Source organism: Bos taurus, chromosome 24 (assembly GCF_002263795.3).
Source record: "Bos taurus isolate L1 Dominette 01449 registration number 42190680 breed Hereford chromosome 24, ARS-UCD2.0, whole genome shotgun sequence".
Lineage (NCBI taxonomy): Eukaryota > Metazoa > Chordata > Mammalia > Artiodactyla > Bovidae > Bos > Bos taurus.
The window spans coordinates 57461006-57488880 of NC_037351.1; the positions used below are offsets into that span (position 1 = coordinate 57461006).

The window sequence follows — 27875 nt, forward strand, 5'->3', positions numbered from 1 at the left end:
GTGTACTATCGCTTCTGTCGTGTCCACCTCTTTGCAACCCCATGGACTGTAGCCCCCAACCAGGCTCCTCTGTCCATGGGATAGTCTAGGCAAGAATATTGGAGTGGGTTATTATGGCCTCCTCCAAAGGATCTTCCCAATCTGGGGATCAAACCCATGTCTCTTTCATCTCCTCACTGGCAAGTGAATTCTTTACCACTAGCCAGAATTATCACTCAGGATTCAGTTTTCCCCCTACCTGAATACAGCTGCTGGTGGATACTGGCATTTGCAGTGTAAAACCGTGCTCTTAAGTCCTGAGGAACGTCTCTCCTAAGCTGTCCTCACTCACACCTGTAAATTCCCCGACCTCGAGAAGCCTACCAGGAAGACCAGAGGGTCAGGGCAAGCCTACTTCCAGTTTATTCTGGTTTAGGAGCAGACCCATCTGTAGACACACGAGCCAAGTTATATGCACTTGAGCATCTCAGAGCATTCACAGCAGTGCTCCTCAGCCCATTGCCCACTGTTGGGTCCCCAGATAATTAACTGTGTGTGCTGCTGGGCCTTGGGGACCATTGGGACGGTCCGGCTTGCAGTTCTCCTGCCAGGGAGACAAGCAAAGGAGGCCCCTGGAAACAGAGAGACCAGGCCGGGAGGGCCATGTGAAGCCGAGATGCACTCTGCGTGTTAAAGCATCAGTACCCCCGTCAGTGACCACAGTGGCCCCAGGAGGCTAGCGTTGGCTCCATGTTTGCCCTTAAACAGGAAGGAGTAAAGAGACATAATGAGAAGGAAAAGTAGCATCTTTCCCCCCTTTGATTATGAATTCCCCAGTGCTTTATCAAATGCTTCCAGATGAGAGAAAATGATTTTGACTTGTCAGTCATTTTCATTCTTGGCTCTCAGGCCAGTTCTGCCAGTTTTACTTGTGGAAGGGGGGAAAAAAGGATAGGAAATAGACCCAGGGAATTTAAAATGGTAGGGACCTCTGTTTCCTTGGCTTCTGTTCCAAATATGCCACTCATCTTTAATTTTTTTTTTTCCGTTTTACTTACTATTGAGTGTGCATGCATGCTAAATCACTTTAGTTGTGTCCAGTTCTTTGCAACCCTATGGACCTTAGCCCCTCCCCCCATGGCATTCTCCAGACAAGAACACTGAAGTGGGTTGCCGTGCTCCCTCCAGGAGATCTTCCAGACCTAGGGATCCAACCAGCATCTCCTGCATTGGCAGGCAGGTTCTTTACCACTAGCACCATCTGGGAAGCCCACTGTTGAGGTTGGGAGTGAGTAAAAGAGAGGAAACAGGGAGAGTAAATGAGGTTAGTCGTCTGACCTTTTATGCGGATCTGAAAATTAAGAAAACATAGATTCCTATTCACAGAAGTCTCCAAATGTCAAGCTTTAAAAGATCTCTCAGGAATAGTTGACTCAGAGCCTGGAGATGGGTAGGTTGCCTTGGTAATCTTAATAAGTTAGTAATCCTTTATGGGACTCTTGTTTGTCTCACCTGTAAAACGAGAGTATTCATGTAGATGATGCTAGGTTTCCATCCAGCTCTGTGAAAGCGTGTCTTCACTGTCCATGGCACTAGCTGGCATTAGCTGTCCATGGCGCTCACTAAGCAGAGGCACTGCGACCATGACGACGTGTGTGTTGCCTGGGAGACTTGGGCAGCACGACGCATGTGGCGGAGGTAGAGGCTGTGCTCTCCTGATGTCTGTACTGCAGCTGAAACAAAGCTCCTCTATTTTATTTCTCCAGTGCATCACCAAAAGTGACCTTAGCTATAACTCTCCTATTCTGACCTTTTTTTTAAGAAACACTATCATTTTTTACATGTTTATTAAATTCTTTGTGTCATTCCCCAAAAGTTCAGACAATATTTTATGACTTCTCCTTAATAATTACTTAGAGACCAAAATAGCTCCAAGATTTGTATTAACAACAGAATGACATTTCTGGCAGGTGTTTGCCATTTACACCTCTGAAACTTGTCTTGATTCTTCTATCAGTGTCTTCCCTGTCCTGTGAGCCCTTTCCCATCACCCCTCCCAGATGCAAAATCTCTGTATCTGTGGAAAACACACTGAGGTAGAGAGAGCTGTTTCAAAACACGAATTTCTCTTGTATTAGTCAGGTGCCACTCCAGGCAACCAGGGCTGCCTTGAGTTTATGGCTTTCCTGCAGTGAGGCGGCGTCGGGATGGTAGCACTACTGTTTGTCATCTTAACTGTACTGGAAGGTGACTCAAATGATGAACACCCCTCTTATAATTCCAGCTGGCACCAGGGTAATGGTTCTGTCTCACGTGTACAGAATTCAGTATCATAGAGCTTAGAGGGACTTGAGAGACCATTTGTCCATTCCCTGTATTTTACGGGTGGGGACCCCTGGGCGCACAGAGGTCGGTGACTTGCACAGTGATCTGCAGGCTGACCAGACCAGAGGTCTCCAACATTGATCTGTGGTGCAGTCAGGGGGGCAGAGGGGCTCAGTCTGAGGCTTGGGTGCTTTTAGCCATTGCATCCCTCTTTTGAGTCTAGGGTCCTGATAAGGCCATTCCCTTCCACTTGCCCACAAAGTTATTTTTCACATTTACATATATGTCAAGTAACTGCAGTTCTGTTTAAAGCAATAAATCTTTATAAGGTGAAATTGCTGTGTAACCAAAAGATTTTTTTTGAATGCTCGTGGCCTGGGGTAGGCGGTAGAAGCATCTATTTTGGCCACTGGTGCTGTTAGCATCAAGCTGTTTGAGATGGCTTTCTCCCAGCAACACTCTCAGGGAGTCTTCCCTGGGCGTTTCTCCAGGGACTGGGATCCAGCAGGAACTGAATAGTGCCAGGAAGAATCCTGTTGTCAGAGATGACCATCTTGTTCATGCTGGAGAATTTCCATGGAGGTGAATTCTCATCTTCTAATGCCCTGTCTTTATTGCAGAGCACTGCATTGATAGTGTTCACAAGTGACATGAAAATGTAGAATTGACTGATGATGATAATGGCTGACATTTGTTAAGTGTGCCAGGAACCCTTGTGAGGACTTTTTATGGACCAGCTCAGTTGATCGATTTAATTGTGACAATTCTATAAGCTCCTGTTACCGCCCCACTCCATGGATGAGGGCACTGAGGCACAGAGAAGTAAAGACTTTGCCCTTGGCCACGTGGCTTTGTAGGTAGCAAAGCCAGAGCACAGACCTGGGATGTCTACTTCTTAAGTCTGTGTGGTGTTTGTCATTTAAACTGTGTAGTGTATGGACAGTTCTGTTTTTAGAGTCCCTGTAAGCTCTGACTTGGTGTGTGTGTGTGTCTAACTTCAGAAAAAAGTCTTGAGAATATAGCTGACTTTGCTTAGTGGGGATGGATTTTTGTGGCCTTAGCAGTTTACTGGAGATCAGGTGAATTAATCAGCTACTTTGTGCTTCCTTTGTGCCAGACAGTGCTCTTGGCGCCAAGAATACAGTGGCAGGCAAATCCAAGTCTCTGATCTTACAAGGTAGTATTCTGCAGGTGATAGGATGATAAACTGGTAGATACATAAATAAGCATAAATACATAAAACAGTGGAATTAAATCGGGACAGTTGAAGATGAGAAAGGGAGGCTGTGATGGTGACTTAGGATGCGAAGTCTGAGGATGTGACTTGGGATTCTGGACTTGGATGGCAAAATGGAGACCGCCATGGCCGTCTGAAGTCAGGGATGTCCAGCAGAAGGACCTGTGAGGGAGGGGTTAGACGACATGCATGCAGGACAGATGAGGTCAGGAGGGGTGGTGATGGTTCAGTCGCTCAGTCATGTCTGACTCTGTGACCCCAGGGACTGCACCACAGGCTTCCCTGTCCTTCACCGTCTCCCAGTGGAGTCGGGGGTGAATGCAGAGACTGGTTCCCAATGAGATGAGAGATAGTGAAGAACCAGACCACGTTTAACCTCGTAGGTCCATAAGGAAGAATTTTCAGCTTATTATAAGCAGAATAGGAGGCCATTGAAAGTTTAAAGCAGAGAATGATATAGAAGATAATATTACAAATATAAATGCACACGCATGCCCTTCTGATTTATAATAAATCATTTTGCTGTGGTGTGTCCCTCTTGCTGCAAAGGTATTTTAAATTGTGTTTAATTAAGGAGCCTAGGTATTTGAAGTTTTACTGCATGTAATATTTTTATTTTTTTAATAAAATTATTATATATATTTCAATAAAAATATTAGTTTTATTCCTACTGATAATAGTTGCTATGTTTGAACATACCAGTCACTGTGGATTTACATACATTGACTCACTCAAGCGTCACAGCATTCTAATAATAAGCATGAACATTTCCATTTTATAGACAAAGAAACTGAAGTTAAAAGAGAGTAAGCAACAGCGTTATTAGCGCTATAACCAGGCTTTGAACCTAGATCTGTCTCTGCTCTTACACACAATTACATCCAACTCAGGCTGCAAGGTATATAAAAGTCTACATAGTAATTCTAGAAAATATTATAACTTGTGGTTTACCCTTACTACATAATTTTTTAATTAGTTTATTTTAATTGGAGGCTAATTACATTACAACATTGTGGTGGTTTCTGCCATACATCAACATGAATCAGCCACAGGTGCACATGTGTCCCCCATCCGGAACCCGCCTCCCGCCTCCCTCCTCACCCCGTCCCCCTGGGTTGTTCCAGAGCACTGGCTTTGAGTGTCCTGCTTCATGCATCGAACTTGCATTGGTCATCTGTTTTACATATCATAATATACATGTTTCAGTGCTATTCTCTCAAATCATCCTACCCTCGCCTTCCCCCACATAGTCAGAAACTCTCTATTCTTTACATCTGTGTCTCTTTTGCTGCCTTTCATATAGGATTGTCGTTACCATCTTAACAAGTTTCATATATGTGTGTTAATATACTATACTGGTGTTTCTCTTTCTGGCTTACTTCACTGTATATAATAAGCTCCAGTTTCATCCCCCTCGTTGGAACTGACTGGAATGTGTTCTTTTTTATGGCTGAGTGATACCACTGTGTACGTGCACCACGGCCTCATCATCCATCCGTCTGCCAGTGGGCATCTAGGTTGTCTCCTTGTCCGGCCATTGTAAACAGTGCTGCAGTGAACACTGGGGTATATGTGTCTCTTTCAGTTCTTGTTTCCTCGGTGTGTGTGTGCAGTGTGTATTTCCTCAGCTGTATAGGAGTTCTGTTTCCAGTTTTTTAAGGAATCTCCACCTTGTTCTCCATAGTGGCTATCCCATTTTGCATTCCCACCAACAGTGTAAGAGGGTTCCTTTTTCTCCACATCCTCTCCAGCATTTATTGTCTGTAGACCTTTTGATGACGACCATTCTGACCAGCGTGAGATGATCCTTCATTGTGGTTTTGATTTGCATTTCTCTAATAATGAGCAATGTTGGGCATCTTTTCACGTGTTTGTTAGCCACCTGTATGTCTTCTTTGGAGAAATGCCTGTTTAGTTCTTTGGTCCACATGTTGATTGGGGGGTTTGTTTTTCTGGTATTGAGCTGCTTGTACATTTTGGAGTTTAATCCTTTGTTAGTTGTTTCAGTTGCTATTATTTTCTCCCATTCTGAAGGCTGCCTTTTCACCTTGCTTATAGTTTCCTTTGTTGTGCATAAATTTTTAAGTTTAATTAGGTTCCATTTGTTAATTTTTGTTTTTATTTCCATTATTCTGGGAGGTGGGTCATAGAGCATCCTGCTGTGGTTTATGTCAGAGAGTGTTCTGCCTGTGTTTTCCTCTTAAGAGTTTTATAGTTTCTGGTCTTATATTTAGATCTTTAACCCATTTCGAGTCTTTGTATATGGCGTTAGAAATTTTCTAGTTTCATTCTTTTACACGTGATTGACCAGTTTTCCCAGCACCACTTGTTAAAGAGGTTGTCGTTTCTCCACTGTCTATTTTTGCCTCCTTTGTCAAAGATGAGGTGTTCATAGGAGCGTGGATTTATCTCTGGGCTTTCTATTTTGTTTCATTGATCTATATTTCTCTTTGTGCCAGTACCATACTGTCTTGATGACAGTAGCATTGTCGTACAGTCTGAAGTCAGAAAGCTTGATTCCTCCAGTTCCGTTCTTTCTCAAGGTTACTTTGGCTATTTGAAGTTTTTTGTGTTTCCATACAAATTGTGAAATTATTTGTTCTAGTTCTGTGAAAAATACCATTGGTAGCTTGATAGGGATTGCATTGAATCTGTAGATTGCTTTGGGTAGTATACTCATTTTCACTATATTGATTCTTCCGATCCACAAACATGCTACATTTCCCCGTCTATTTGTGTCCTCTTTGATTTCTTTCATCAGTGTTTTATAGTTTTCTATATATAGGTCTTTTGTTTCTTTAGGTAAATTTATTCCTAAGTATTCTATTCTTTTCATTACAGTGGTGAATGGGATTGTTTCCTTAATTTCTCTTTCTGTTTTTTCATTGTTGGTGTATAAGAATGCAAGGGATTTCTGTCTATTAATTTTATAACCTGCAACTTCAGTATACTCATTGATTAGCTCTAGTAATTTTCCAGTGGTGTCTTTAGGGTTTTCTATGTAGAGGATCATGTCATCTGCAAACAGTTCTACTTCTGCTTTTCCAATCTGGATTTCTTTTGTTTCTTTTTCTTCTCTGATTGCTGTGGCTAGGACTTCCAAAATTCTGTTGCATAGTAGTGGTGAGAGTGGGCAGCCTTGCCTTATTCCTGATTTTAGAGGAAATGCTTTCAATTTTTTGCCATTGAGGGTAATGTTTGCTGTGGGTTTGTCATATATGGCTTTTATTATGTTAAGGTATGGTCCTTCTGTGCCTGGTTTCTGGAGACTTTTTATCATAAATGGGTGTTGAATTTTGTCAAAGGCTTTCTCTGCATCTATTGAGATAATCATATGGTTTTTATCTTTCAGTTTGTTAATATGCTATATCACTTTGATTGATTTGTGAATACTGAAGAATCCTTGCATCCCTGGAATAAAGCCCACTTGGTGTATTTTTAAATTAATGAGATAGGAACATTTTTTTTCCTACTTGCTTTGACCTCTGATTTTGTACAACAAAATACTAATTTCTATTTTAAATGAATAAATACCACAATTACATTCATAGCTTCTTGAAATAAGCACCAGCAAAAGGCTGATGGATGATGCTGCCTAGGACAGTCTCTGTGGAGGAGATGCTCTTTCAGTTATCTGAGGCTGAGGACATATTTTAATGTTAAAAGTAAAATAAAATTGCATTCACAGATTGATCTTGCATATTTTCCTGTTAACCTCACTCTTAGATTTCTTGAATCACAAGGGACAGGCAGGCAGGCACCAGTGACTCCTGGTTCTCCAGAGTTAATCAGCAGCATGAGATTGAGGCCTGCACCCAGCAGTTAGAAATTACACTTGGCAGTAACAGCTATAATTTTGTAAATTTGTGGAAGGCTGGGGTTGGCTCCTAAAAAATGGGTGTTGATAGTGACATCTAGCGGGTCTTAAGGAGATAAGTTCTGTGACCTATGAAGTGTGTGATTAATTGTCAGCACTGTCTGAGGAGCCAGCTCTGTCTTTGCCGAGCACATTCTAAAGCATGCAGGTGGGTTCTCGGTAGTCCAGGTGGGTGGACGCGACATACGAGACCCTTGGGAGCACCAAAACTTACTTTTTCTTCCTTTAGACAGAAGACCCAACCATGGAGCGACCCTACACATTTAAGGACTTTCTCCTCCGGCCAAGAAGGTGAGGCTTTTAGGCTGCAAGTCATTCTTTATGCTTTGGCCTTGGTTTTCTCTGAGGAAGATTTCAACATATTAACTGATTACATCTGTTTAAAGCATCGTAAATATGAAGTGTCAAACCAAGTCACATCCTTTGTAACAAATTTTTCTTCCATCATGCAGTCATAAATCTCGGGTTAAGGGATTTTTGCGATTGAAAATGGCCTATATGCCCAAAAACGGAGGCCAAGATGAAGAGAACAGTGAGCAGCGGGATGAGATGGAGGTAAGCCAGGCACTCCGGCCGTGGTTTGTTTTCCTTCCGTAAGAGCATGTGGATATTTTACATGAAGGTTTTATAATTTAAGGAACTAAATGTTTATAAATATGAAGGAACTTAAATGTGTTCATGAATTTGCATCTTCCACGGATCTACCAATATTTTGCTTTTACCAAAAAAACAAAAAAGGTAAGCTTTTCATTTTACCTTATAACACAAATCATCGAAGAGGTGTCTTTTTATGAACTGCTCTAACCCCTGTTCTATTAACAGCCCCACCACTGTGTGAAATTCTCCCCCACATATTTAATTTTCTTATTTCTTTGGACTTTCAGCGCTTAATAAATTCCCTGTAGCACTTGGAATTGCTTCAAAGTGGGTGAATGATGTAGAGGCTGTTCCAAGTCTCTCACTCGCTTGGCCTGCAGGTGAGCGCGTGCATTAGAAACGCTCTCCTCTAGATAGGCCGTTCCGCAGTTAGCTTTCCAGGGGAAGTTTCTTTTGTTCCCTCTTGGCAAGTTAAAATAGAAAACACCACTTTTTAACTTTGCTGTCACATACGTCTACCATGGGTCCTATCGGACCTTCGCAGCACAGGCTCCAGACGGTGCTGCTTCATTAGACACATTCTCGTGTTCCAAGAATGTCCGTTCACGAGACCTCTCTGTGGCCTATTTGCACATCTGTTTGCAGCTGTTGCATATACATGGTGTGTGAATAATGCATTATGGGCAAGTAACTGCACCCACCCCCCCCAGACCCAGAGGTCCTATTTCCAAGCAGTATTTCATGTGCAGGCTTTCGTCTGTCTCTGGGAGAAGGACTGAAGTGGGTGGTAGGTAGTCTTGACTGTTAAGATTTCATAAGCACATCCACACATTTTTATCTCAAATCCAAGGAATTTTTTTTTTAACACTCCTCCAGCCTTCCAACTGTGAATTAGTTAATTTTCCAGTGACTTTACTAGGGGATGTCAGGAAGGAATACTTAATGCCAAAAATATGTGTTGCAAAAGAGTACCTCTGACTCGGGGACTGTGAAGGCTGCTGACGCGGCGGCAGCAGGTGGGGAATGGCCAAGTAGGAAGAGGCAGCTTCCAGGCTGTTCCTGGCTGCCGTGCGTGCTCGTCCTCCCTAGAGGGGCATCAGGGAGCTCCCCCTCCTCCAGGGGCCACCTTCCCGTGGTCCTCCCTGGGGAGCAAGAGTGCCCCAGGCCTCCTGGTGGCCTGTCCATGGCATCTGCAAGAACGCACGTGCTGTGAGGCTCATCTTCCCAGCTCCCTCCTACCTTCCGGAGGTGTTGAAAAGACGACAGCTGTAGCATGACCCATATGATTGGCATGGCTTTGTACAGCCCCAGAGGCCATCAGGTCAAAATAACAAACACGAACTATGAAAGAGTGTAATGGGACTTAGGTAACGTGAGGGGCTGCTTGGATCCCTGTCCATGTCACGACCCGCACCACTGTCCTTGGGGAGGGCAGTGCAGTTCGTTGGCCATGGCTCAGAGCATTTTTGTGACTCTTTTCGAATTGACATTTTTTCCGCCTTGTTTTGAGAATTTCTTGAAACATGGCGCACGAAGCCACTGCCGGAGCCCACAGGAGCCAGGACACAGGGCACGGATGCCCTGGAACCAGCAAACCAGCCTGACGCCCCTCCCTCTCTTCTGCCCCACAGCCCGGGTGGGAAGTCGTTGACTCCAATGACTCGGCTTCTCAGCACCAGGAGGAGCTGCCCCCGCCTCCGCTGCCCCCCGGGTGGGAAGAGAAGGTGGACAACCTGGGCCGCACGTACTACGTCAACCACAACAACCGGACCACCCAGTGGCACCGGCCCAGCCTCATGTGAGTGCCGTCCGTGGTCGCGAGCCGTCCCCACGCTCTGCAGACAGGTGCCCACACAGCAGCCCTGTGCACAAAGCTGGGAAGCGCGTCTTCTTCAGTGGAAGCCCGTGATTGTGCATTGCGGCGGGAGTCCTCTTGGTGTAGGTAGAGGGCGTGAGAACCTACCAGAACCTATCAGGTTATAAAGAAGCTCTGGCCTCCGTATCATGGTCTCCTGCTGTGAATATGCACTAATTTATTTTGCATGTCATCTTTATGTAGATTTATGAGATGTAAAACCAAGGTCATTTTTCTTAGGTTTAGCTTAATGCATGGTGATTACATCTCTGCTCCCTTCTTCAGTTTCAGCAAACATACTGACTGTACCATTTCCTCTTTAACTTTTTGGAGTTTTATTCCATAATTATTTGATTTAGAAACCCTCTCAAAACTTTTTTTTTTCCCCTTTTTGAGAAATTTATAGATCACCCCCGTGATATCATTAGAAGCAGATGGGAGGGTTGCTAACTCACAGTTTGTAATACTCCTCGTTCTAGTCCCTTGCCAGCCTCAGGGACACAGTGAATTGATTATTATTTTGTTCACTGGACAATTTTTGGTTTAATAATAGCAAACACTAATTAAACCTCATGACTGTAAAAAAGGATTTGAAGCAGCTTGCTTTTAAATGATAGTATAGAGCAAGACCTAAAACTATTAATATACAATAAAAGACAAAAACAAGTACTAAAAATGTAAAAGGAAAAGGCTATCCTAAAAAAGGTGAGCTCCCCGGCAGACAAGACAAGGAAGTAATTATCAGTGAATTGTATAATTTTCAGTATACAGGCAAGTATATCAGGTGAGATAATTTTCTCTTTAACCCAGACTCTGAAGGAAATTTGCTGACGATGGTTTTTGAACAAGTGTTAGCGAGATGATGGATGGTGTTGTCAATAACCCTTTTGTCTTTAGAAATGGCAACGGTAGTCTGCATAAGACTGGGGGGTGGGAAGGGTTGCCAAGAAGTCTAGTCTAGGTGGTGTTTGATTTAGAGGAAAAGCTTGCAGAACCTGCAACAGTGAAGGCCAGTCCTTCCTAAGCCCCTGAGTGGGTTCTCGTTAATGTCAGGTGCCCGTGGGCAGCTTTGGACCACCTAGCATGAGCACCAGCTCATTGCTGCCGGGACGGCATAGTATCCCAACATCCAGATGATGTCAGACTCTTCTTTGTAATAATTTTTTCCACATAGAAATATAAATGGAAATGGTTTTGTTGGTTTTTTAATTAATTTATTTGTTTTTACTATTTCCCTTTAATCAATGACCAAAGCTGTTAAAACTGTTTTAAGTCATTTGACTATTCTAGTTATTTGTAGTTTAAGAAAAAAAGTAACCACCTTGGACTTGGTTACATGTAGTGATCAAGATTCTTGGTAGCAACACCCTGAGCAAAGTACCTTTATCTACCTTTGTTAAAGATCAGTATCTGAAAATAACACTTTTTGGGGACCCTAGTGTCATGTGATCTCTGTTAAAAAAAAAAAAAAAAGTGACCACTAGGAGCTCACAGAGACTAATAACCAAGATATATAGAGAGAAATGTTCACTGTCATGAATAATTACGCAGACCGAAGTCTCTGTTTGGGGGGTAAGTGGGAACAGTTTTTACTTTCTCTGCCTCAGAGAGTGGTGAAGCTAATGGAGAAATCCCTAGGGAACACTTCATACGTTTTTTTTAAACACACCACCTTCAGTGTCCTGTAGAACTGAACCAAAACAGAAGCTGTAACTTATGTAAATGCTGGCTCCTCAGGAGTCCAGAAACAAATTGGGAAACTGTGGTTCTTCCAAGTTCAGGTTCACGTGTAGTTTAGGGAGATGGCAGTGACGTGATGGTCTGCACAGCCGGCTCACCGGAAGGGACATTTGCAGAGCTCTGGGTGCAACTTACCGGCTGCCTCTTTCCCATCAGGAACGACATCTAGAAAGCAAGAGAAGACTCAGATGAGGGAAAAGGGTTGGTTTCCATGATAACCTCCTGTTGAACCGTTTGAGAATTTGAGGTTCTTTGTCCTTAACTTGATTTGGCTTGACCAGAGCCCTCAAGCCCTCCAGATGATTTTAAAATGTTGTTTTAATTGAAAAATGATTTTTTTTTCATAAATCAGTTTTCACAGAATCCTATAAGCATTCCAGGGATGGGGGCGGGGGCAGGTATTAACAAGTGTCTTTATTCAAAGGCTATATCTGACCCGAGGAAGTCAGATAATGAAGTGATGGTTGCATTTTACAGAGAATGGTGGCCCTCCTGGGGAGTCTCAGTGCTTACCCAGTTTGCTTACCCAGACTTCAGGCCCTACCAAGTCCTCCTCGGCTCCCCGGTGCCCTCAGGCTGTTCTCACAGGGTCCTGCCCTCCCTGCCTCTTGCCGCCCACGGTCATCAACACAGAGCGTCTGATCACGCGGGCTGCCCTTGAGGACTTTCTCTCCTGAGCCCTGTGGGTCTGCTGCCTCTCAGTCCCCTCCAAAAACACAAAACCAGAATGTGCCCCTCCCCCCAGCAACCTTCAGATGCCAGCCTCCTGTCCCTTCCTCTGGGAGAGCCAGGCCTCTTCTGTCCCAGTCTGTCTGGACAGACAGAAAGCTGGACGCTTTCCCACGAGGACACAGAGCACATAATTCTCTTACTGCCTGTGTGAGCAGGGACTGTGGTTTCCTCTTCACAGATCAACCCCTAGCACCTGACACAAAGTAGGAGCTTTTAACTGAATGAGCGACTGCAGATGAGTCGTTTCTGAAAGTGGGTATCAGATGCGTGGTTTAGTGAACTGTCGGGTACTGGATGCAGAGATTAGGACGGAAGGTGACCACGGAACACTCCCCCAGGCCTCTCAGGTCAGATAGTGGCTTTTTAAAACACCTTTAATTTTAGATTTGTCCTTGTCCTATTTAAATGTAAACCATAAACTTTTTACTGTTAAAAGCAGAAGTTCAAAAACATGATGAAGGAATCGTATTAAGATTATAAATGAAGATGAACTTGTGAAACACTCATTTTAACTCTTTTTAGTACTTCTTTCTAAACCACTCTACTTCTCCCGTCTTAGCAATCATTTAATCATCTCTTGATGACTCAGGTCATCATTTGTCACTGACAGTCACTGATAGGATGTAAATGATCTGATACACTGATCTTAACTGGCACTGAATTTGATAAATGTATGGTTTTTCTTGTCTTTATTAATTTGTATATTTCCTGTCAAATGAAAAATATATATGTGAAATTAATGAATGAAGAAAATTGAAAGAGCCACTCCTTAGGTTTTTTTTCCCTGCCCGCAGTAAAATCATGTTTCTGTTTTGTCAGCTCAGACCTATTTTTAAAGTTCATTTTCCCATTAGTGACCATTTAAGCTTCCTGTCAGTTTTGTCAACCCTCTCATTCAATTGCTTAATTAAGGGCCAAAGGCCTCACTTGTATGAATATTTTCATTTCGTCACTAAAGACCATAAAAAAGCCCAGACTTGGAATTTCAGAATCAGAGGTGTCTTTCTTCTTTATGCTTTTTAGTTGTTTCTAGTTCACACTGATTACTAATTATTTGAGCATGTTGGATAAGGAGGATTAACATAATTGACTTTAAACACCCCTTAAAAAAAAAAAAAAAAAACCTTTTCAGAATAATAGAATTTTATATACTTCTCAGAGAGAAAATGCAGATACAGTAATATTAAACCTTATTTTCCTCAATGTCTCCGAAATCCCTGTAACAATTCAAGTGTTACAACCCAGAACATGCATGTGCTGTTGACTAAGTGACAACTGATATTTCAAGTGAAGATATAAAATTTTCATACAACTTTTATATATAGTGTTTTTAAATAAAGCCATTATAAAGTGAAATTGAATTGAATATCCTGTAAAAATCACCGTAGCCATGTAAAATCCTAAAGATAATATTATATTCTCAAACATATCTAAGAGAGTGTTACTTTTTTATCATTCTGTTTTGATAGTTTCATAAATTGTATTAGTATACTTGTGTGTCCCTTGATTTTAATTAGCTTCTTTGTGGCCTTAATTATGTCATTTTTTTCAGATATAGTTTAATACAGCTATAAAATATGCAAAATAGGTATTTCTGAGAGGTTTTAAGAATTTATGTATCGGTTGTGTACACACAGCAAAACGTCATTTAGATCTTTATTAAGAGTTATTGATTTAATATGGATTAAATAGAAGCCAACCTCTTACTGTCACTTTACCAGTAAAGCTAAAACTTGTGAAGATTTTTGGTGGAACTATTCAGACTCTTAGAAGCTGGTGATAAAGAGTCACCTATTTATTTGCAAATAGTGCTGCTTATCGCAGGCTGTTCACTGTTACAGGGCCCAGTAGGCTCTTTTGGGGGAAGATAGCATGTCTGAGACTGCATTAGAATGTCTTAAAACCTGTGTTTTAAGGAGAATCGATAATGAGGGCCTTTGATTAATACTGGATTTCAGTTAATCTGAAATAATGTTTTCAGCTACTGTGAAATATTAATTTGCAACATCATGGTGTCTTATTGAAAGAGTCTGTAAGCGTTTTCTCTGAAAAACATTTTGACATTTAAACCTCTACTTTAAAAGCCTCCAAGTAATATTTCTCCCAAAGGAGAATTGCCTGTAATTTACTGCAGAAGTTTTAAAGATGGAATCAGTGCTTTTCAAATCCTAAATTAAGAGTTACATGACCAAAAAAAAAAAAAAAGACTATGAAGTTACAGTGTTCTTCAGATCCTAGTTGATTTGGGAGGTAATTGCCTGATGTTTGTGTGAATTTTAAAATAGAGTTTAATGGGAGTTTAAAAGTGAGTTTAAAAAGTGTCGTGATTGTGAGGTTCTGTCAAGATGAAAGCCACAGTGGCTGAAAAAGTTCATGTTGAATCCGGAATGTGTCCTCCAGACACCGTACTTACTGGTTGATTGCTGATGACCAAAAGTTGGGGCCTTGTCATTGCTGGACTCCTTGAGGGGTCGCCACTAACTGGCCACGAGTGTGAGCTCGCCTGTCATTCTCCTTCAGAAAGCCTCGCTTCTCATGGGGCAGCTGGATGGAGGACTTTGATTTCTCATCTTTCTTAAACACCATAAAGTACTGCTACAGTATATCCCTGAAAGATACTCAAAAATATTGTGGCAGAGGCATTTAAAAACTGTGTTTATTTCAATGAAGCCGACCTGGAAGTATACTCCAGCCAAGAGATGTTGGCAGGTTCTCCTTTGAGTGGCCAGCTGATTCTCAGGGTTGAACGGGAGAGCACTGACGTCGTGTTCCATGTCGGGCCCTGGGTGAGTGTCGGGCTTGGGTTGAAGGGCCAGGTATCAACACCGGTTCTCTGTCTCGCCCCCTCGCTCCGTGTGCGCCCAGGGACGTGTCGTCCGAGTCCGACAGCAACATCCGGCAGATCAACCAGGAGGCCGCGCATCGCCGCTTCCGCTCGCGCAGACATATCAGCGAGGACCTGGAGCCGGAGCCCAGCGAGGGCGGGGAGGGCCCCGAGGTGCGGCCCCGCCTGCTCACTCCCTGCAGACCCCCGCCTGCTTACCCCCCGACAGCGCCCCCTGTCCGCGGGCTCCAGGGCGGGGAGGGCCCCGAGGTGCGGCCCTGCCTGCTCACTCGCTGCAGACCCCCGCCTGCTTACCCCTCGACAGCACCCCCTGTCCGCGGGCTCCAGGTCGGGGAGGGCCGCAAGGTGCGGCCCCGCCTGCTCACCCCTATAGCACCCCCTGTCTGTGGGCTCCCGATGTTGTCTCAGTAAAGGCTGTCTGAAGGAAAAGAGCACAGTCGGCTAGCTAGTTGAGGACCATTGGGGTATTTACTAACTTAGAAAGTGCTTCTAGAGGCCATCTTCGAGAATGCATAATTTACATCACTACGAAAGTGCATGACATTTTTTAGCACTTAATATATTTTCACTTTATACTTTTATTTTTCCCCATAGTCTAAACATATCTTATTAAACAGCAACATGGTAATCATCTTTGAGCAGTTGATGGAACCCTGCCCTGTAACTTCTTTGGGTACCAAATATAATTTTGAGTAGTTTTGACATGGTGAAATAGGTTATTACCAAGAAAATACAAATTGGGGTGAACATAAATGTTCATAAGTTCACCCTTAAATGCTTATGGCAGATCTCTGGGGAAAATATGTATAAATTGAACAAGAAATTAGTAATTGCCGTAACTTCAGTACTGCCTTAACAACTCGGTTTACTTATTGGAAATCCATTCTTATGTTAGGCAGATCATTCACAAAATGTTCCAGTGATCAAAACTGGAAAAGCAAAATGGATGATGCCGTATTAAATTCATGAAAAGTTAATTGATACCAGTGCTTACTAACAGTTTATAGCATCTCTGCTATTTTCATTGTGAATCCTCAATGGTTAGAGTAAAAGAAAATTCATGAAAATGGTAAATTCCTGAGGATATTTTTTAACCCGTGCAGGTAGTATCGAGTCTAGAAGCAAGCCAGTGCTCAGAGAGGTGCTGTTACAAAGGGGTTGAGAGCACAGCCCCTGGAGCCAGGCCTGCTTGGATCACTGTTCCCTGGTACCAGTTACTCCCTCAGCCTCAGTTTCCTCATCTGTTAATCAGGCTGGGAGCCTTATCTTCCTTACGGATGCTGGGAAGACCCTCAGTCAATGTGAACGACAGTTAGGATGGCTATTACCATGGCGGGGACAAGAGGGTCCCTCGTTCCAGCACTCACCACAGCGTCTCTTCCCCGGCAGCCTTGGGAGACCATTTCAGAGGAAGTGAACATGAGCGGAGACTCGCTCAGCCTGGCGCTGCCCCCGCCACCGGCCTCGCCCGTGTCCCGGACGAGCCCCCAGGAGCTGTCCGAGGAGCTGAGCAGAAGGCTGCAGGTCACTCCCGACTCCAACGGCGAGCAGTTTGGGTCTTTGATTGTAAGTCATGGTCTTGTTTGAGAAGTTGAGTGAATATTTATCATTTTTTTTGTTGTTGTCACTTTTCAGAGAATCTTGTTTGTAAATAACGACCAAGGTCTCCTAGCCCCCAAATAATTCTGACATTTTCCAAGTTCCTTCTTCCATGGGAGAAGCAAAACTATACCAAACATAGCCCAAGCAGGTGAAGCGCTTTCTTGATTCATAGATAACTCGTCTATGACTTCTGTATTATTAAACATTAATCTCATAGAATTTCTTTTCCCAGCAAAAGATTCCTGAAACAGTACCTTCATCACAAGTTGGTATTTCGCAGTGGGACCTGAGAGCCATTGGGCCTCCACGTTGATCTCATACATCATACTCTGCGTGCTTTATCATTCTCATTTCACAGGTGAAGGCATGATGGTTAAGTGATCCATCCAAGACAGGTTAGGATAGGAGACAGAAGACATCTTGTAAGTCCCAGAGAAAGGCTGTGAAATTGTGACACGGCCACTAGCGTAGCATTTGAACTTGAGTTCTCAGCTGTCAAGCAGATTCATTCTAGACACTTGAGGTGGGGTTAAGCCCCATTGAGAGTCAGCAGAATCAGCCATGAAGACCTGTGTTTGACAACACAAAACTGCAGGAAAAGCCCATAGAAAATTCTTGCTTGTACATAAAATTGAGAAGCAACGCAGTCTCAGTATTTCTCGAGAAACTGAACCAGCAGATGCACTGCAGTAAATGATGGTAGTCCCTCAGCTGAAAATGGCGTCCTAGAAAAATAATCATCATTACAGCCGAATCACATGTAAACGAACAGGAGGGCTGCATAAAATGTAAAAGTTAGTAGGTACTCACAAGACTGTCACTCCTTCAGCTGTGTGTTTTTATTTTAAAAGATACCTTTGGCCCCATCAGGAGTTACAGTGACTACTCAGTTAATGTGCTTTTGTATTAAAATTCTATGAGTATCTTTCAGAAAGAGAAATAACTCTGAGATGTAAATGTAGTACTAGAGGGACAGGGGGAAACAAAGAGTTTGCATACATGGGGTATTTGAACTGATAAAACCGTTGCTGTGGAAACAGCATAAGCATGGAAGTCATGTATTTAAAACCTTGTAAAAGGGAGTAAGTGCTGCCAGAACCGTAACAATGGTATCCCTTTAGTCTACCAAGTGAAAACCATCATTTCAGTGACTTGTAATAGGGAACTCCTTCATTCTAAGTTCATAAAATATCTTTAAGATGGAAGTATAAGTGACAGAATTATTTTGTGTTGAGTCCAGTTCAACTATTAAGTATTTAGGAAAGAGGAGATTCTTCTCCAGTTTTGCTTGCCAGAATCAGTCTGTATTCAAGGACAATAGCATGAACTTTTACTAAAGCATGAATCCTTCATGCTCACCATGTGGAGAGACTTGAAAAGCCTGCCATGCAGCACCACAGAGTCTGTCTGTACCTCACCCCATTTTCCTCACTGGGAAATACTAGAAGTGAGGAGATGCTGCAGACTTGTCCCCTGTGCAGACCTCTTGCTCATTTGACCCCTGACTTGCAGGTGTGACCTGCTGCTGATCTGTGAGTCTGTTTTTTGTAAAGCCATATAGACCTATGCAAACAAGCGAGAGGAACATATTATACATTATCTCTAGATTGTTTTTTAGCTTAACCTCACCTATTTTCCTTCATTCCTGTTCTGAACAACTTCATCTCCATTCAGAAGCTGAAAGTATTAATACCTAGCCCTTCAGAAGAAGGCTAAGATTATATGTGAGTTCCCCTAGAAATAGAATCCAACTGCTTCTTTGTCAGTGATAAGAACAGTCAATGAATGTTTAATAACTATTAGGTTAGTATCGTTTCCTTTATTCCTGTTCCACTGGAATTTACCCAGAGGTTGCTTCTCAAAGCTTCTTTTTCCATCAATGGAGCAGCATTACCTGTGGCATCCCCTTTCATGTTTTGGCCTCTTATTTTTGGCTGTTATCACTCGAGACACTTGAGAATGACAATGAAAGATACTTGATGACTTAAAGGATTATGTTCATTACTCCAAAACTATGGTGTTTCATCGAATTACCTTCTAATATTAAAGAGCAGTCAGTAGGCTTGAGCGGTCAGTTTTTTAAACCAGGGAAACTGGTTTCTCAGCATGTGTGTTCCTGATGCTCTGTGTGCTTTCCTCCTGCAGCAGAGAGAGCCGTCCTCCAGGCTGAGGTCCTGCAGTGTCACCGACGCAGTCGCGGAGCAGGCTCACCTCCCGCCGGTAACCCACACTCATTTCCAGCCACCAGTTGGCTCTCTCGGCTTTTATTTAAAATCATCTGAGCTACCAAGGAAGAGTTTTTCCTGTGCAAAATCTACTTACCATACACATGAGACATTAAAATGTCCTAGCAGATTGCCCAGGGAGAGTGGATTTCCAATATAGAGAGTTGCCACTGCCACCAAAGTCTCTGAAATGCTAAAAACTCCGTTGCTTTGCTTTTCCATCCAAGTGAATGCCAATTCTGATATGCCTACTTGATCTAAACATTAGCAGTTCCTTTTTTAAAAACTTAATTTGGTCCCCAAAGCTGTATTCAAGTGACCTGTATCTCCAGAACATAGGAAAAACTCTTCTGGGTGGGCAGAAAGGAGCCCTTTCCATTACTAACAGGCTTAACTCTTAACCCACTGAGCTTCTGTAGCTTCTCTTTAAAGACAGCTCCCTTGACTCAAGACCTGGCTATAATTTGTTTCCACTTTCCCACTAGTTTTCATAGCTAGCAGCAAATATGGACATGTAAAGGGTGTTAATAATTATATAGGACTTAAAATGAATGTTCTGATTGGGAGGCAGACCAGAACTGCCTGGGGAGGTATTAGTATACACGTTAAAAATGAATTTTATGTAAATTTGTTTCTTGTTTTGAAGGAGAAAATGTTATGTGCTTTTAGCATGCTCAACTTAATGTTTGACCTTGACCAGTTTTTATTATTATGGCAAATCCTTGATCATCATCAGCACTAATACTTACTGCATCTGAAATTGAAGGGAAAGAAAGATTGCACTTAACAGTTTTTGCAATCATGGCATCTTCCCTGTTGTATACATTTCTGCTCAACTTCACAGGATGTGTTTTGCCTAGATTTTAAGTCTTTTATGTTTACAGAATGAATTAATAAATACATTAGTCAACTGATGAACAGATTAGATTCAGTTGTGGCCTACATGGAAAGGGCTGGTAGGTCAGAAGCTTGACAAGAGTATCCTTTCTGGGATGCAGTGCAGGCCTCCCCCCAAAACGGAACAATCGCTGTGGTGGGCCAGTGGGATTCTCTTCAGATGATTCTGTGATTGTCCTTGATGAATTAATGGCGCTTTCTTTCCTTTTAAAAAATCACTGTCAGTTGTATTGGCCAAAAGAGCCATTGATTCTTCCCTTTTTCTTTGTGCTCTATGAAACTGTGAACTCACTGATCACCAGCGGCCTCTTGAATTTTGAGTTTGGCAGATTCTTTAAATTAGCAGATTTAAGAATCTGCTAATTGTTTAACAGTGGGGGCACGATTGTGGTGCTTTCTTTATTTTTTCATAAGATATCTCACATTGTTGAGGTTGTCAGTTCATCGTTTACCCAGATCAGGGCTGCAGCCTGAGCCTTCTCTGGGTGGGCGGGTGACCCTGTTCCTCGCTTCCTTCTGGTCATCAGTGGTCGCTCCACTCTGCTTGTCCCGGGTGGATTGCAGAGGTTCTGATTCATGTCACCTGCCTTGCTAGCTGCACCAGCTCTGATCGCTGATTCAGTAAGCAGTGGGCGGCCTCCCAGAATGCATTTCACTGATGTAAATTATCATTTAACAGCCCAGTGCCCCAGCTGGGAGAGCACGTTCATCAACTGTCACTGGTGGTGAGGCGCCAACGGTAATGACAACCTCGTTCAGACATTCTTGGCAAAACTGTGGGTCGGTTTTAATATTTGGGTAATGGTAAACATACAGTTTTTTCTCTTTGTTTTGATAAGAGCAGCTTCTGATGTGCCACGGAGCTGCACATTTCTTATTTTAATAAAACCTCACTTTCACATTCCTTGAAGGTACTGGGTAAAACGAATTAGTCCCATGTAGTTCTAAGAGCTGTCAAGCTTTAAGTTTTCATCTGAACCTTTTAGAGTCTGTTTTTGCCTTTTAGTGTTTGTACTCCTGATAAGTTTCCCCCATGTGTTTAGAAGACATGGGTAAAATATTTTGGTTGGAAGAAAATCAAGGAAGCCCCAGAGATTGCACACATTTGTACATGTGAATTTTCAGTGATGCATTCCCAGTGCTGCATTTCAAAGGCTGACTCAGATGTTCTGTATCACGAGCAGGAACCAGTGACCTTTCTCTGTTGCCAGGGCCCCCAACTCACAGGTTCAAAGGTATGAACAATGGATATTCAGGAGGAGAATATATGAATATAATTCAGGAGGAGAGAGAAAGTATAATTAAGAAATTGAAAGGATCTAGGAAAAAACGGTGCTTTTAAGCCAAGTGTTTTTAAGCCAAGTGTACTCTTCATTTTAAATAATTCCTGCTATTCATGTTTGTGGGTAGCTCATGACTGTGTGCCTCGCCAGTTTTCTCCTTGATCCCTAAACACAGGCTAGCTTATAGTTTAAGGTTGGTGCTGCTGTGGCTGTTTGAAGAATTTTCCTTGTTGTTTCAGCTTTGTATGTTTGTTATAGCTGCTTATTACTCGAGAACACCTTTACATACATACACGATTGCTGGTTTTCTGCAGGGTGTTGATTTAAAGGAACAATCTAGTTACATTGTTAGAGTTGACAGCTCAGCATGGTACCCTGGAAAATCGAAGTGGCAGTCAGCAAAAATCCGGCCAGTTTAAGGTATCCAGCCACAGTGATTGATGTGAAGAGCGCCTGTTGGGTGGGCCAGGCTCACCCTCCAGGAGAATTGAAGAAATTCCAGATGACCTAGAGAGCTTCCTATTGTGCACTAGTCATTTCCATGGGGGTAGAGCTGCGAGGTGGATGAGATCACTTCATGAAGTGGTTTTAACAGGAAGCGGGGCCAGTGAGCATCTACCCCGTCATGCGCTTCATTGGCCTCGGGACCTGCTGTGAGTGTCCTGATAGCTGATGGTGTCCAGTGACAGGATGGACTGAGCTCGGATCATCCCAGGCCAGGCACCTGGCAGGGCAGGGTCACCCATCCAGTGGGGTCCTCATGGCCCCACCGCGACGCTTCTTGCCTGTGCCCTCCCCTCCCCCCAGCAGTGAGCTAAAAATAGCAGTTTGGTCTTTGTTTCTTATCTTTAAAGAGCGGGTAGATAAGTGTTTTATCTACTCAGGCTTTCTGCATACCTGGTGATCTTTTGGGTCAAGTAAGCCAACCTCCTTTGTGACTACATGAGAAATAGTCATGTCTGGGTTGTTTTTTTTCCCACCCTCACCAGCCCTTGTTACCAATAGCCTTTGCTTTTCCAATTCCATCTCCTCCATGGATTTTCCCCTCTTTTATACCTCCTCCCTGTCCACCCCAACACCCAAGTGTGCCGTGTCAGCCTGGAGCGACCCTGGGACTCCCCACCCCTCCATCCTCTGTGCTCTCACAGATGTACCTACCTGTGGGTGCACGCACACACAGGGGGGGGAAATGGAGAGCTCGTATACATATTACTTAATCGACTTGATACTCACTTGGGTCATTTCCCTGGGACATACTGGTTATTACGTAATACTGGTTACATTGTGATGCTGGGATGTGAACGCACCAGAGTACTGTGTTTCCCGCAAAGATGAGCCCTCGGCCGCCGCCCCTCGGCAGCTGCTCGTCCCGTGGCCTTACCCGTCCCGGCGTTGCTCTCTCTCCATGCAGGGTTTTCACGTCTCTGTTAACAGTCAGCACGCCCCAATTCTCACCTGCGGACCCACAGCTCTGACATGTGACAAGTGAATACACGGTGGTGTCACTGTCCAGCTGGCTGAGCCAGTGTCCACTCTGTGAGAGCAAATGAAAAGGGATAGCACAGTTTGGGGGTGGTTGCTGTATATCCCCTTAATATTCCACTGAGGTTAAAGTGTGGCAGGGTTTGAGCAAATCTTGAGGATACGTGATAGCACCAAGCTGTTTATCATCTTTAAAAGCGTTTTGAAACTTTTACAGCTTCAGCATTATTGAGCGCTTCATTTTAATGAACTCAATGGAGCCACCCAGAAGCTGTGGTCAGATGGCTCCTTGACATTGTGAAAGACAATGGTAGATGCAGACAGAGTGCTGTGAAATTCTTGGTTCAGCTGCGTTTCAGTTGTCTCCCCATTATTGTTTCTTGAGGTGGCACGGGATGCACGTGTGCAGGAGCAGTACAGACGCCTGCACACGCGCACACACACAAATGCACGCACACGTGCACATACCCCCACATACCACAGCATGCACACACACAACGTACACACACGTGTGCACACACACCGCAGAAAACTCTGACATTGGCTGCAGGCTGGGCCACTGCCATGGTCTCTCCATGGAAGCTGAGCCCCGCTTCTCCCCAGCTGCAGGAGGCGTTGTTTTGAGTCACAAATGGAGTCGTCTGCACAGGTTGTTCTTCAGGGCCATTTGGAAAGAAACCTATAAAGAGCCATTTTAATGACACCGTCTTGCATCAGTGGAACTAGATTATAGGTTGCCAAGTCACTTCTCCGTAGAAGGTAGAATGCGCCTGTGACTCAAATGCCATGTTCTCTACGACACTCCTACTTTTCCATAAACTGATTAGTTCTGTTAACTGTGGCTCTATGAAGGTAACCTGGTTGCTGGACGACTCTGCTGGAAGTCTCCCAGCCTTAGACCTCAGTCCTGAGAGATTATCCATGACACATCCCAGTTATTTTTGTTTATTAGCCTCCCCATAAACGTCCTTTCCAGGGATACCATAACTATAAAACTATCCTTAAGGTTTCCAGAATGGAGTTTTCCAAAGGCTTATCTAATTGCCTCTCCCCAAAAAATAACTCGAGGAGGAAGAAAGCAGCAAATTCCACTTGGTATTCCATTCAACCAAAACACACTTGGTCCTCGTGTAAACAACAGGTCAGCGCTTGATAACGTGTATTTGGCCAAAAATACTAATTGGCCACTAACTTTTAGGTTGCAACTCGGGTTCCACCCGAGTCAGCAGAGTCCCTTGCCATACCGCCCAGATAAAAAGTAGCCTGGAAGCAGCTCTTTTATGTTGGTGCCAAGTGAGAGGAGGAGGGCGAAAAGAGCTTTCAGCCATAGACAGGTTCATCTGCCTTTAATACAGAAGGGTCAAGCCTGGTGCTGGTGTTCCTTCCACTTTTGTAGTATCCCTGCACCTAGTTCAGGATGCTGCGTTGTCAGAGTCTTGAAATTACCATTATGGGCCTTGGGGACTTGATCTGGAATAACGTCAAGAAATAGTTGCTGAGGTTTTAGCACAAAGTTGTCGTGCAGATACACTTGCCCTGCTGGGTTAATGTGTTTTAGAAATAAGTATTAAGGCAGCCGCTTCATGGTCTCAGTTTTTGATGTTTTTTGTTTTTTTTGGAATGTTCTGTTGAATTCATGAGGTGGAGTATTAAGCCTCTTTGCCTGCAGTCCCCAGATTCCACAGCAGCCTCCCTGATCATGCTTTTCAGTTCGAGGTCTCGCAGTGGACTGGGGGACCCTCTTTGCCAGGAGGCACTGTTGGTAGTGAACACGAAAGATGGGATGGACACAGGGAGAAGCCGGGCTGAGAGGTTAACATCATCAACCTCATCAAGAAAATACACCATATGTATGCCCGTGGCTGATTCATGTTGATGTTTGGCAGAAGCCAACGGATTTCTGCAAAGCAATTATCCTTCAATTAAAAAAAGTATATTTTAAACAAACAAACAAACAAAATATACCTGGTGAAACATCTGGAGGTTCAGAAGATCCTAATTAGGGAAGATGGGCCCTAAAGGAAGTGGCTCTCTTTTGTAACCACACGTAAGAGATTACTCCTGAATTTAGGCCTCTTGTTTCTTTTACACTCTGTCAAGAGCCATGTCTGCCAAGGCTTCTTGTTCCTGAGCAGCACCCCTACCCCAGTTGCAGATCTTGTATGCAGCGTCCATACCTGCAGGACTTACTGGGCAGCACCGACCTCAAACATCCTTCTCTTGGCCTCCATGAGTCATGGAGACATCCTGCTTTCCCAGTATTTCTCCATCCCGCCTGCATTTTCAGACTGCTTCTTACAAGCCAGAAGCTCACAGGACTCCTTTAGCGACTCCTTTGGCGTGTCCAAATCTAGTCCCTCAGTGCCGGACGTTCTCTCTCAGCCCGGAAGCTGCCTGCCTTCCATTCACCCTCTAAAGAAACAAATCCCACATGGGAAGATGGGGAAGAATACAGCCTCACCGTCAGGTTCCTTGGGAGTTCTGGCCTGCCTCCTCCTGGGTTGGGGCAGCTGAGATGTTCTGGTCGGTCACTAGTATAAAAGGGGGTCTCATAGAAAACAGACTCTATGTCTCACCCACTCCCTGACCCTGAAAGTTACATAGTATAATGGCCCTAAGGTGTTGAAGAATTTAGGGATAAGCTAGGAGAACATCCCTGTGGCAGCTAGATTGAGGAAGAGATACTCAGAGCATCCCTCTCAGAGACGATAACGTTTGACAGTTTGAAACATCTTTTAAGCTCTACGTGGCTTGAAGTAAAATTTGGTAGCCAAACCAAACTGGCATCGTCTTCTCCTTCCATATGATCACATTGGCAGCAGCCCTCTATGTTGGAGGCTGCGTGGCCTGGAATTGGGTCCTGTGAGGTTTTGACCCTGTAGCTTGAGTGGGGGTTCATTTCACACTGGGTTTAAAGCTGTTGGAAACCTGTTGCTGTTTTCCGGACACTCGTGTTTCCGGTACCACTAGAATTAACTCACTGTGTCTAGCAGAGCTAATCCTCGGGGTATGTATGACTTTATGAAGCTGATAAAAGCAAATGCAGGACACTCAGTAATGATGATTTCTTACACAAACAGCCATCAGTGGCCTATGTACACACCACGCCGGGCCTGCCCTCGGGCTGGGAAGAGAGGAAAGATGCTAAGGGACGCACATACTATGTCAATCATAACAATCGAACCACAACTTGGACTCGGCCTATCATGCAGGTATGCGGTTTGCCCTGCAGCTTCCGTCACAGGCGCTCAGAAGCCAAGACGTCCACGACCCCTGCGTTCCCGAGTTTTAGGTACCGTTCTGCGGAACCCATGTCAAAAGAAGATCTTTTCTTGCAAATGCATTACTTTAAACATAGTATTGGCCTAAGAAAGAATTCAGTCCCTGACTCAGTCTCTCCCTAGAGGGTCCATTTTATAAAAAAAAAAATATATATATATATATATATATGACCCGAAAGAGATTTTCAAGGGAAGAGCCTGTTGATCCCAGCGGGTAGCGCCCCTCCAGCCCCCCGTTTCTCTGAGGCTGGTTTTTCTGCCGGCTCGTGATTCACTTACTTCCCTGGAGTGTTTCCCCATCCCTCGCCCCGCCCCGTTGTTCCGTGTGGTCGGCTCCTCCACGCTTCCCACAGGCGCCCTCTCGTGACCGCTGGCCGCGCTGTCACTGGGTCCACACCCGCGCAGGGAGCGCCTCGCACGCTGCTAACTTGTGTTTGCCTCCAACGTAGCTCGCAGAAGACGGCGCGTCCGGATCCGCCACAAACAGTAACAACCACCTAATCGAGCCTCAGATCCGCCGGCCTCGTAGCCTCAGCTCGCCAACAGTAACTTTATCCGCCCCGCTGGAGGTGAGACGGCTACTCGGCTCCCCTGACCCCTCCTCACCCCCTCTTCTCTCCGCCGGGGGCGCGGGGCGGCCGCCCCCCTCTCTGGCCGTCGCTGTGTTCGTGGTGAGGGGTGTCCTCGTGCTGCGGCCTCACTCCATGCTTCCCATCCCTGGACTCTCACTGTCACGGGGCCGCGGCCACGGCGAGCCCCTGCTGGACGTGGGCTCCTCTCTTCCGAACTCTCCATTCTTGTGTTCCGCTCCTCACTGCCTGTTACCTCATGAGACGCGCACAGCAGCTCTTTCCAATCCCAGTGCTTCCGCTGAGTTTTTACACACAGCTGTCGCTTCGATCATTCTTCCTTCCTCCCTACTGTAGGGTCTTCCATCGTGTGGGCCTCGTGTTTCTGACGCGTGTCTGCATCTCTGAGTCACCGCTGGGCATCCGCTTTGCGCCCTCCCGTTTGTGTGGTCTTAGCAACATCCCTTAATATCACACAGGCGGGAGACCAAACCTTTGACGCTGTAAACGTGACGGGCATCTTCAAGATGGCTGCGGGCTCCCTGCGCCCGGGTTTAGGAGGTTGATGAGTGGCAAGGGGAGATGCCTCCTCCAGGCTGCGATGTGGGTGTCCTGGTTAACAACTGTGCCCTCCCAGGTGCTGGTCTCCATCGATAGAGCTTTTTCTTTTTCTGCTCCAGAAATTGCCAGTCCGTCTCCATTAGACTGTGAGCTCATTAAGAGCAGGGCCACGTTTTTCTCCACCTTTGTAAAATCCCCATCCATAATGGTTCTACCGAAAAGTATCTGGGGTTATGTACCGAGCAGCTATCAAAGGAGGGTGGTTATACTCACTTAATATTGTTGTGTATTGAACCAATAGGGAAACATCACAGTTAGATTGTTTTTTAAAGTAAGCAGATGACAGAAGCAGGTTTTTTTTAGGCGTTTCCCCCTGGTCCCATTTCAGAGAGAGGAGCGTTCCCTGACCCCCGGGGACGTGTTGACCCCTCTGAACCAGCACGTGACGAGAGTTCTAACACTCATTATTATTCCTTAGGGCGCCAAGGACTCACCCGTACGTCGGGCTGTGAAAGATACCCTTTCCAACCCACAGTCCCCACAGCCATCACCTTACAACTCCCCCAAACCACAACACAAAGTCACACAGAGCTTCCTGCCGCCCGGCTGGGAGATGAGGATAGCGCCCAACGGCCGGCCCTTCTTCATTGACCACAACACAAAGACCACGACGTGGGTAAGGCCGCTGCTTTGTCTAGCTCCACTTTCGCCCAGAGGTCTGGCATCCGTCCCTGACTCAGTGCCCATGGTGCTTGCTGAGAAATTTCCTAGCACTATAGCATATCCCC

General features: G+C 44.5%; 1 protein-coding gene across 15 annotated transcripts in view; it reads left to right on the plus strand.

Annotated features, from left to right (window-relative positions):
- The window catches only part of NEDD4L (NEDD4 like E3 ubiquitin protein ligase), a 386984-nt gene that overhangs the window by 297364 nt on the left and 61745 nt on the right, over positions 1–27875 (plus strand). For 7 of the 15 annotated variants that reach the window (XM_059881094.1, XM_059881095.1, XM_024984471.2 and 4 more), the window contains 10 exons: positions 7648–7709; positions 7871–7973; positions 9647–9813; positions 15208–15340; positions 16577–16753; positions 18935–19009; positions 20591–20650; positions 25757–25888; positions 26407–26526; positions 27566–27763. In XM_059881094.1, coding sequence (XP_059737077.1) covers positions 7648–7709; positions 7871–7973; positions 9647–9813; positions 15208–15340; positions 16577–16753; positions 18935–19009; positions 20591–20650; positions 25757–25888; positions 26407–26526; positions 27566–27763 — 1227 coding nt within the window. The remainder of the gene's footprint in view (positions 1–7647; positions 7710–7870; positions 7974–9646; positions 9814–15207; positions 15341–16576; positions 16754–18934; positions 19010–20590; positions 20651–25756; positions 25889–26406; positions 26527–27565; positions 27764–27875) is intronic. The other 8 variants (XM_059881096.1, XM_059881098.1, XM_024984473.2 and 5 more) reach the window with 3 other exon arrangements.